Source organism: Nelusetta ayraudi, unplaced genomic scaffold (assembly GCF_046127955.1).
Source record: "Nelusetta ayraudi isolate G7.1 ecotype Tasmania unplaced genomic scaffold, CSIRO-AGI_Nayr_v1 ptg000128l, whole genome shotgun sequence".
Taxonomy (NCBI): Eukaryota; Metazoa; Chordata; class Actinopteri; order Tetraodontiformes; family Monacanthidae; genus Nelusetta; species Nelusetta ayraudi.
In genome coordinates this window covers 765619-776389 of record NW_027466178.1, presented here as the reverse complement: position 1 = coordinate 776389, position 10771 = coordinate 765619, and the positions used below count along the sequence as shown (strand labels likewise).

General features: G+C 47.1%; 1 protein-coding gene across 1 annotated transcript; it reads right to left on the bottom strand.

Annotated features, from left to right (window-relative positions):
* Nucleotides 1-7169: 7169 nt before the first annotated feature.
* On the bottom strand, nt 7170-9371 carry LOC142904494 (alpha-2 adrenergic receptor-like). The gene has a single exon (XM_076050626.1). It carries the CDS (start codon nt 8987-8989, stop codon nt 7700-7702), a length of 1290 nt encoding a protein of 429 aa, XP_075906741.1. The 5' UTR covers nt 8990-9371; the 3' UTR covers nt 7170-7699.
* Nucleotides 9372-10771: the final 1400 nt, after the last annotated feature.

Here is a 10771-nt window from a genome sequence, read left to right as displayed (position 1 = left end):
CTACACATTCTGCTAGGAGAGACTTCAAAGACTTGAACTGTGGAAATGTTTTTTCTTCACTCAAACATCCATGCATCCATCCATCCATAAGAATGCAGTGGTGCCTGGGTCTTGACTCAGGCTGAAGGTGAGGTTACATCTGGGTGGCAACCTGCAGATGTTGATGAGTTCTGAAAGTATTCAGTTTTTTTTTTTTAATTTATTATTTAAAAAAAGAAAAGAAAAAAAAAGATATGTCTCATTTTTTGGTAGCAGTCTTGTTGATACTTGACGCATGCACACTTTATGATTCAACGCCCTAACCATCATTTGGTTTCTTTAGTCTCTGGCCATGCAGTCCCATTCTCTTGGATCCTATCCAAAGATTGAAACATGATGCCTGAGGCTTCTCTTTATCTTGAGGGTGGAGTTTTACTCTTGGAACAAACAGTCCTACATTATGATGAACTCTCATCTTCATGTTGGAGACACTGCTTTTGCTTCCCCAGCTGGCAACCTTGTCACAAACCCAGGAGCTCTTGAGGAACAGTTTTACCGTACTGATGTCTAATCTGCTGTCACCGTCACCTGATTGAGGTTGTCGTTCCTCTCACCCAGCCTGCTGTGATCCAACAGTCAGTGCTCCACATCATTAAGAAGCCATTAGGCTCAGGAAGGCTACACTTTGCTTTCTTCCTCCCATATATTGGCTGTGCTGGGAGGCTTTCCTTGCTGCTGCAATTACACTCTGATTTTTTGTTTTTCTCTCCAGAGAATAGCTGCTGGCTAACAAAAACAAAACAAAAAACAGCTCATAGAATGATTAACTGATTAGGTCCAGCTTCCTGCTTGTGATGCCTGCTGGGTCTGATGTTTGCATCAGCAGAGGGAGGAGGCTGCAGTGGCGAGTGGTCTTCTGGTGTGATCTAATCCTCCATCGGAGGGAAGCCAAGAGAAAGAATCTTGTTATCTGTCAGTCAAAAATCCTGTTTCTGTCACGTCTTCTTGGACGGAATACGTGGATTGATATTGACTCACACAAAGAACTCACACTCACTCGGTGCAATGTGTGCGATGTATGTGATGTGCGCTTGGAAGTGCAGCACAGAACAGAATCTGCATGTAAATCCCCCTGAATTGTTCTGTGACTGACAACCAATCAGGAAAGCTGCCATGTTTCACGGCAGAGTCAGAAGTCTGTTGTTATGCCAGCCGCCTCCCCACTGCAGCGTGGGAGAAAAGGCGGCTCAGACAGAGGGCTGGGATTCCTTTAATTATGCAACTGATTACGAGGCTGGGCAGTATAGCACCTCCACACACAGACTGCAGCTCACTGCCAAGTGAGTCCAGGTTACATTGCACCAGTCCCCCCGCAGGAAGTTTAAATTGTGTCAGCCAGAATGGCATCAGAGCGTCAAGTGTTATCATGACATGAAACCTCCAGTATCACAGCGCTGAGCATGATGGGATGTTCTAGCTGTAGCAGTGGCCTTCATGCTCTGTTGAAACAGCAGTTCAAAAAAAATGAACACTCACTGTTTATTTAGTTATTCCCCACCCCGCCCTGCTTTTCAGTCTCTGTTGAATGTTGACCTAACATATTACAGGAGTGACTCATATGATACCCACAAATGTGTTTTCTCTGCCATGGTCAAATTTCAGTGTCTTCATAAATAAAGTAACAGTAATTCAATAACAATAATTCAATTCAGCTTTACTTGTATTGTATCGTCGTTAACAAATAACAAAGTGACATGACTCAGTGTCAATTACATATTTTTTGTCTCAAGATTGTAACACAATAGTTACACTTAGAAGCGGTGATTTCCAGAAAGAGCAGCAGATCTGTGGTGAGGGCCTACCCAGCATGCACTGCTTTCTTCGCAGGCTGTTTGGCACCAGAATGTCTGCCAGGAAAAAAAGAAGACAGAATCACACTGATTTAAACCCAATTACAATTAATTACACTGGCATTTGACCATGGTCATCCAATTGTCATTACTTCTGTAGAAGAAAATTGCTTTTCTCGGTCATCGTTGAAATTATATTTCACCGTGAACAAAGTATTAGACTGTCATTAAATGATATGTATGAAATGACATGTGCTTGGGTGAGCAATGTGTTAGAATAACTATGACCAGTGAGCTGTGACTGATAGCGGCAGAGAAATGGGAAACCTTTTCTTCGGCTCCATCCTCAGAAGGGCGTCGCTCCTTAACGAATTAACATCTGGGATTCCGCCAAAAAAATAGTTTCAAGTCTTTGGACTGGAGCCGTTGCACTCGGAAATATCATGTGGGAAGTTGCTGATTTCCCCCGGCAGCCCTGCCTTCAAGTCAACAACCTGAAATCCAATTTGGGGTGGAGCACTTGTTTCCGCAGCAGTCGTTCTTAATGGAAGATGAGCAGTCAGATGTGTGCGTGGTGCTGGGACGAGCCAACACACACTCAATTAGCTGGAAGAAAGAGGTAGCGCTGCCCAGAAGTGAGCCAGCGTTATTGATTGGCCACCAAACGCCATATCAGTAATGACTTGTGGCCTGTTCCCAGCTGATTTCCAGCTTGGCCTTGTCTCCTGAACTCATTTGCAGTTTATTAGGCCAGATCTGAATGGCACTATGACCATATGGGAGCTTCATTCAGTCAACACACTCTGTCTCTGATGGGGATTGTTGCCAATAAACCGGGATTAAAAGCGGGAGCGCAAAGAGACAACAGCATTTCATTAGTGCGGAATTGATTCCAGGAGCTAAAGGTAGAAAGGGTGTGATGAGTGTGCGGCAGGATGTGACATCACTCTCCGGGTGGGAGGCAGGAAGTGATGATCTGAGCTCCTGGTATTTCACCTGTACCTCTACTGGGTTAGTGTCACCCAACACCCACTGCTTGGTGACATCAACTGGTGGCCAGTGTCTTCTTCCCTCCTTCCAGATATGTGGGAGGGCAAACAAAGCATCCGCTTTAGCAGGAGGATGCTAAAGAAAAAAAGCAGTTTCTTGACACCAATAGTTTTGAATGTTTAATAGCAAGAGTTGCTACACTGAAATCAAAATACCGCCAGGAGGGAAGAATAAAGATTTTGAAATGAGCGGAATATAAACCTCTGAGGTTTAAGTGTAGGGATGCAATTTCAGAATTTTTTTCACAGCTCCAAGAAAAACAAAACAAAACTATAATAATGAAAAAAATGATTTCAAAACCTTGTTTTTAAATAACGTGATAGATGAATAGAATTTTTTGTTCAGCTTTTCCTTAAATTCTTTGTTTTATGCAGTTTTTTTTTCCAAAGCACAGACAACGTGTACATGATGTGGACAACATCAGAGGAATCAGCCAGTGAAACCAGTCGAGCGTGCCACAGCTGCTTCACTCCCTCACATCTCTACTGGGAGGGAGGGAGCCAAAGCTTCATGCCAGGGTTATATCTTCTTGTTTATAAATCAAACAAGGTTTTAAATCCTTCCAAAGCGAACGGAGCTGTAACTGGTTCCCCAGTTTACACAACACACGTGGCCGTAACTCGAGCGTGTGAAGAGACAGCATCAAGTTTAAACAGCAGCATTAGCAGCAGCTAACTGACATCTCTCCTCCCACACTTGCTGCTGGAGTTGCAAGATGCTAATTATAATAGTGAGTCAGGCTAATCTGAAAAGCCTTGTCACATTGTTCCATACTGTCGCCATGGGAGGAAACAAAACGGCTGCTGTGATTGGATGTGAGCAGCTGTTGGTGCCTCAGGTCCGACCTCCCTAACGTCCCAGAGGCAGCATGAGGCTCCGCAGCTCGCACAATAATAAGTGCGACTTCTTTAACAGTCCGTCTGAGCTCTGAAATGACCCTGAAAGCTGTTGTTCTGACTTTAAAGAGGCACAATGAAGCTGCAAGCAGCATTTGTTTCTGAATTGGTGGCAGCACCGGACCAGACGGTTTATCAAGTCATTTGGCTGAGACCTGCTGGATCAGGGGTGGTCAAACTGTTTGACAATGGGTTGTAAAATGTGACCGACAGGCCGGAGCAGCAGCAGGTGGATGGAGTGTTTTGGTGAGCCCTCATAGGAGGGAAAAATATATTATGGGATATGTAGAAAACATGTTGCTTTTCATGTCCATTGAAAATGAACCAAAGCAAAGTTGCAACAAAATCAGTGTCTTTGAAGCCCCATGGTATTTAGCTCTTTACTGAAATGACTATGAAAACACTGAAAAAATGGATACAGAGCCACTTTTCCCCCCACAAGATTCAATAGGATATATAATACAATAGGAGCCTGTTCTGATCTGCATTTTAACTTGGGCAAATTTAAATAAGGCACATTATTCAACTGTTCTACATGGTTGCAATGTCTTCTTTTAATTGTTCAACCAGATTTTATGATGGCCTTTAAAATAAATAAGATTCTGTCTGCAAGAAGTCTGCACACATGGAGAAAGGAATGTGTTGGTGTCAGGGTAAACAGCTGACACAGACGTTTGTCTGGACTTTCTTTTCCAGCATCCAAACGTCTCTTTTGGGATGGAAATAGAGGGTCGATATCTCCTCCTGTCTGGCAGGCGCAGCCACTGCACTACAAGCCTTTCATGTCTCCCACATCTGATGGTGACTTGGGGGATGAGGGTTGTTGCTTCATTTCAGATGTATTTTCAAAGACTTTCTTTAAAAGAATCACCTGAAAAGTGAGTAAGTATAACATGAATTCTCAATTTGCTTGTGGTTGGAATGTTTTTTTTAAGCAATAAAGGAAATGTGAAAGCACATTTTTACATTTCTGTGCTAGGACTTCATAATTTGATTGCTTTCTAACCAAACACACTTCTGGAGTTTTCTAAGATGTATGAGTTTCAGCGTGATGAACTTCATAAAGAACAAAGACTCTAATGCTTGCTGTTTTATTTTACTGCAGGACCAATCCTCTCAAACGTACATACGTACATACATACATACATACATACATACATACATACACATAGCTTTTCACTCAACGTGTTGCAGACAGCCCAAATTGGCAACACAGAACTCACTGTTGTAGTCATTGAAAATACGTCACTGTTCAGGCTATAGCGTTAGCATGAAGAAAAATGTGACAAATATCAAGTCAAAATAACTCTGAAGATAAAGCACCTGTGAACATGTGTGCTGCTGTTCTTGAGCACCCAAGAAGAAGAACAGAGTTGAGAAGTTACAGTGGAACATCACTTGTCATCGCTAATCCTGGTCTGCTTCGCGTCACTGAGCACATTTCTTAGCCGTGTGTCTGATGTCTGATCCAGGAGAATCTTTCAGCTGCATTCCAAGGTGATGGCTCAATTGATTTAAAGCCCAACTGGAAATGCACTTTATTTAATTTTCAAGTGCTGGGTGTCATACTGCCAGCTATCACAACAAGGACAACAATTTTCAAATTCATATGCAATTGTTGTGGAAACATACATTTTATCTGACACGGTGAATTAAAGACATGTCTCCACAGAGAGTATAAGGCTGTGAACGAGCGCTGTTCGTTGATAAATTGCCGAAAATATGTGTTTTCACGATTTGAACGTTTCTCAGCTCCATTGTTGCTTCTTGTGCACTTTGGCTGAACACATGAAGCACCAGCTGTTGGTGAAGAGATTTGCCTGCTGTTTTCAATGGGCTACTTTACACCTGTGTAATTTCTTGATTCTTGATCCAAACGGGGGAGCAGCCGGAACCACTGTGTTGTTCCTCTGTTGTGTTTCCCCCTCTAGGTGGCTGCAACATAAATCTCTTGTGGTTGCAAATGAATAAAAAAGAAATAATACTGAGAAAAAAAAGAGGCACCAGCAGTTGGTTGAACAGCAACAGCAGCAGATGGTCTCGTAACACATTTCAAATGGCTCAGATGGGCAACAATTCAGGAAAAAAAAAAAGAAAAGCCAGGTAAACAGCAAGAGTTTGGTAAAGGGAATTCAGTTTGACCTCAGTGCTGCCACAGGGGCTCTGGGAATATTAGATTATGAGGCTGCCAGAAATCATCAAACCTGTTGTGCTGAAAGGTCACTAAGACAGATACAAGCTCGGCCATACTGGCCTGACTAAAGCCTTGTTATTTTGTCCATCGGTGTCCCAATTAAGAGGAACTAAGAAGGGAATTTGTTTTATTTCAGACTAAAAAAAGATGACATATCACCAGCCAGTTAAATCAATCACTCTAAGGTCGCCAAGAGAGAAGACAAGCTCTTTATTCAGCAATCTGCTTGGGTTTCGTCATTGAATGAACACACATTGACTGTTTGCACCGAGCAACACAGAAGAATCACATGTCAGATCTCAGTCACAGCAAACTGCAGATATGGCTGTCATTTATCAGTTGAATCATACTGTCATTAAAACCACAAGGCTCACTTCACTGGCTCATCGTGACAAAAAGAAGTACAAGAAAAACCACAAATCAGCAGAATGAAACCAGTGTCCTCTAATTAAAGATGCCTTATAAACTGAAGCCTCAAGTCATTTTTATTTTTCCACACCATTTCACTGTTTTGTGACAGCTTGAGCACAGGTGTTGCACTGCACATTGCAAAAACACGGCTGAGAACAAAAATATTGAAAGAGAGGTAGATTCTTCCAGAAGCAAAAAAAGAAGAAGCAGAATTATTTGTGATGCAGACAACTTGTGTGAAAAATAAATATTTAGCCTGCACGTGAGAAGCTCAGAACTGAAGTCCAGTCAGTGCAGTGCTGAAGTCAGTCAATGCAGTGTTGCAGTGAGTCAGTCCAGTGCTGGTGTCATGCAATGTGGAATGTTGGAGTCAGTATGTGTCATGTTAGAGTCAGTCAGTACAGTGTTGAAGTCGGTCAGTGCAGTTTTGCAGTCAGTCTGCTGTCAGCAGTGCTCAGACTGCCATGACACACCTGCGGCATAGTCACTCTCACTGCATCCAGGAGCATAACTGATACATTGTTTTGTTTCAATCCCTCTGCAGAGTCAATATTTTAAATTTCTATTCACATTTCTGTTTTCATGTCTCTTCTGGATTGGAGGTCCTGAGGCTTTAGAGCAGAACTATTCTTTTGCTCAGAAAATTCACAATGGTTCGGTAGGACCAAATGTAAACACAGGCTCATCTTCTGGGGCTCGAGACCATTTTTGGAAAGAGAGTGCGTGTGTGTGTGTGTGTGTGTGTGTGTGTGTGTGTGTGTGTGTGTGTGTGTGTGTGTGTGTGTGTGTGTTGCCATAGTCCCCGATATCTCAACCAGACAGCTAACAGCAGACAGGTGACTGAAGATGTAAAAGTTGCTCTGGATCAACTGGAGGTTTCAGACCTGAGGATGAGATGTCAGGAGGGTGAGCGCCTCCTATTGAGAGTCTGAGAACGTGACAACATCTTGTTCTGCAGCGCGTCAACTGGTCTAAGTTGTAACATGTAAAACAAGGGGGCGCCGCTGACACTGACTGGTGTGGAGGTGGATGTGTTGCTGATGTGCAACTGTGACCTTTGCCGTCTCACTCTTGTGCTTCTGCATTTTCTTGCATGTCCCGATGAAAAAACAAAATCCACTCATTGAGCTGCAGGTGAACTCAGATGCTCATTTCCTTCCCCTTCTGTGTGGCATGATGACTGATAAACATCGCAGTGCTTTTCAGCGAGGAGTAAAGGGCAGTCGGGTTGGGAAACACCTGTAGAAGATACTACAAGAGGCCAGAGGTGGTGGAGGGGAAAGTGAGGTTGACAGCGCTCCTGTCACAGGAAACCAGGTCTAGAAGGACTGCCTCCACGACTTGCAGAGGATCTTTTGGAAGGCGCGTCTGAAGTCGTGGTTGAAGATGGTGTAGATGGCCGGGTTGAGAGAGCTGTTGCAGTAGCCTATCCAGAAGAAGAACTTGAAGAGCGGGTCGGGGATCTTGCAGGACTCCCTGCACACACCGTACAGGCTGTAGCTGAAGAAAAAGGGGAACCAGCACACAACAAATACTCCCATGACCACAGCCAGGACGAAGGTGAACCTCTTCTCTCGGACCTGAGAGACCTTCTTCCTGGCCAGGGAGCTCCTCCGCTTCCTCCTGGAGACAAACAAGTCTATGGATTTGTTGCTGACTCTGGATATGCCTGTAGAATGTTTGGCGTTGCAGCTTCTCTTCTCCCTATTGACTCCCTGCTGGGATTCCGTCTCCGGCTGCCCTCGTCCTGCATGAACTTTGCCCTCTGAGGAGGAGCTCTGGTCCAGCTCGGCCTCCTGGGTCTGCTGGCCCACAGTGACGGTGCGCTGGCTGGGCGTGGGCGGACAGTGGCCGTGGAAAAGGGAGGTGCCTCTGCTCAGCCCGTTCTCACTCTGAGTGACGGCCTCCGGCCGGGGCTTCTTCCCCGACATGCTCCTGGTCCTGGTTTTGGCCACCTGGTATATCCTGATGTAGACCAGGATCATGATCAGGCAGGGAGCGAAGAAGGAGGCAATGCTGGAGGACAGGATGTACCAGGTGTGGTCGTTGAGCTGGCACTGAGGCTGCGAGTTCACCTGGGTGCTGCTCTCCATGGACACCAGGGGTGGAGAAGAGATTAAGGCGGAGATGAGCCACACGATCAGGATGATGCACTTGACGCGTCTGGGAGTCCGCTTCAGATTGTACTCCACCGCCTGCGTCACGGACCAGTAGCGGTCCAGGCTGATGGCGCACAGGTGCACGATGGACGAGGTGCAGAACAAGACATCCAGCGCCAGGTAGACCCCGCACCACACTCTGCCGAAGTACCAGTAGCCCATCAGCTCATTGGCCAGAGAGAAGGGCATGACCAGCGTGGCCACCAGGATGTCGGCGGTGGCCAGCGACACCAGGAAGAGATTCTGCGGCGCTCGGAGCGCGCGGCTCGTCAGCACCGCGAGGACCACCAGGATGTTCCCCACCACCGTCACCACGATCAGGACGCCGACCAGCGCCGCGATGCCGGCGATCGCCGCCGCCGAGTAGCCGCCGTCCAGGCTCCAGGAGGAGCTCGAGTTGAGCTGGACCACCGTGAACGCGTCCATCCCGCTGCTGTTACACCGCTCCATCCGGGCGGCGCGCGCAAAATCCCTCTCGCTGCTCCGCGCGGCGCGGAGTGCTGTTCAGCCCCCTGCTGAGCCGAGGGTCCATCCGACCAGGCGACGACACAGAAGGAAAGAAAAACAGCGCAGATCGGCGACCACTTGTCGGATGTGTGCGCACTTGGAGAGGATGTACAGCCCGTGCGCGCTCCCGTGCGCGGACCCACTCTATGGTCCCATCACGCCGCTCCCGCCGGTCCGGATTGGAGCAGCTCCCTCAGCACGGTGCGCACTGCTTGCAGCTGACGCTCCATGTGTTCTTCTCGCCACCACCCCCTGCACACACACACACACACACACACACACACACACACACACACACACACACACACACACACACACACACACACACACCCCTCAACTGCTGCCACGCCTCCGTCCCTCACCACGACGCTCCAAAAGTCACATAGACATACAAATACGAGATTCAATTCAAAGATTTCCTTTTTTCCTGTCCTGACTTGACTTGAGGCCAAGTGTTCAGTTACTGCTCTCAGTCTCCAAACGCAGTGGACGGAGCAGGAGAGGAGGTAGAGGAGAGGCTGGATTCCAGGAGTGGCTGCAGGGTGGAGGTCTGGCTGCAGGGTGAAGGGCAGGTGGAGGATGGAGGGCAGGGTGGTGGGCAGGGTGGAGGTCTGGCTGCAGGGTGAAGGGCAGGTGGAGGATGGAGGGCAGGGTGGAGGTCTGGCTGCAGGGTGGAGGACGGGAGGCAGGGTGGAGGTCTGACTGGAGGGTGAAGGACAGGCTGGAGGGCAGGCTGCAGGGTGGAGGTCTGACTGGAGAGCAGGGTGGAGGACAGGGTGGAGGTCAGAGGTCTGGCAGCAGGCCAGAGGGTGGAGGGCAGAGACATTGGTGGGTGGCACAGTCATATTAGAGTGGGTGAGAGGTGATCCAGGTTCTGGCCCACCAGAGGCCTACTGGGTTTCTGCATAGTCCAGATCGCTGTGGAACCCTGCTGCACTTCTCTCCTCCTCCTCTTTGTCTTCCTCCTGCTCCTCCTCCTCCTCCTTCTCCTCCTCCTCCTCCCCCCATCTCCCTCCCCTTTTCCTCCTCCTCCTCCTCCTCCTCCTCCTCCACACTTCCTCTGGCCAGTGTTCAGTGGCACCTCACACTTGGTCTGTGGACAGAGGGAGGAGATGTGTCCATGTGACCTCCAGTCTGTCGTATCTCTTCAACTGGTTGACTTGCAGGCTGATTTACAGCACTGCTATGTTTTTATGTTGGTATGTTCAAGTTTTCAGCTGAACTCTTTCTCCCTGTTTGCAGTAAAGTAGACGTGCTGCCCATTTTCACTGTTCACTAAATTGCACAAGATGATTTGTTGATGTTTTTTTTTTTTTTTTCTAGGGAAGAAGACGTGATTGTAACCACCTGTATGTGGTCCATACATCAAATCTGTCTGAGATGTTTCAGGAGAGATAATGAAGGAATTCCACAACACAAAGTGGAGATGCCCTTTCACAGGTTCATTGTGGGGCTAAAGGGATACGATCAGATAAAAAGCAAAAGATTGTTTTATTACATTTTTTGTCTTCTTCTTTTTATTAAGAAAGTCCTGTGTGACATTGATGTTGACTTCCTCACGCACTGATCACGATCAATATTCTCCGCTGTCGCTGTGGAAGCAGCGGCCGCCTTTACGTCAGCACTAGCACTCATCCGCAACCATCCACTCCCGTGCTCTCCTTCTTTTAAAACCGAGAGCTGCCTGTAACAAAGCACAAAGGAGTAAGGCGGCTCGACTTCCTC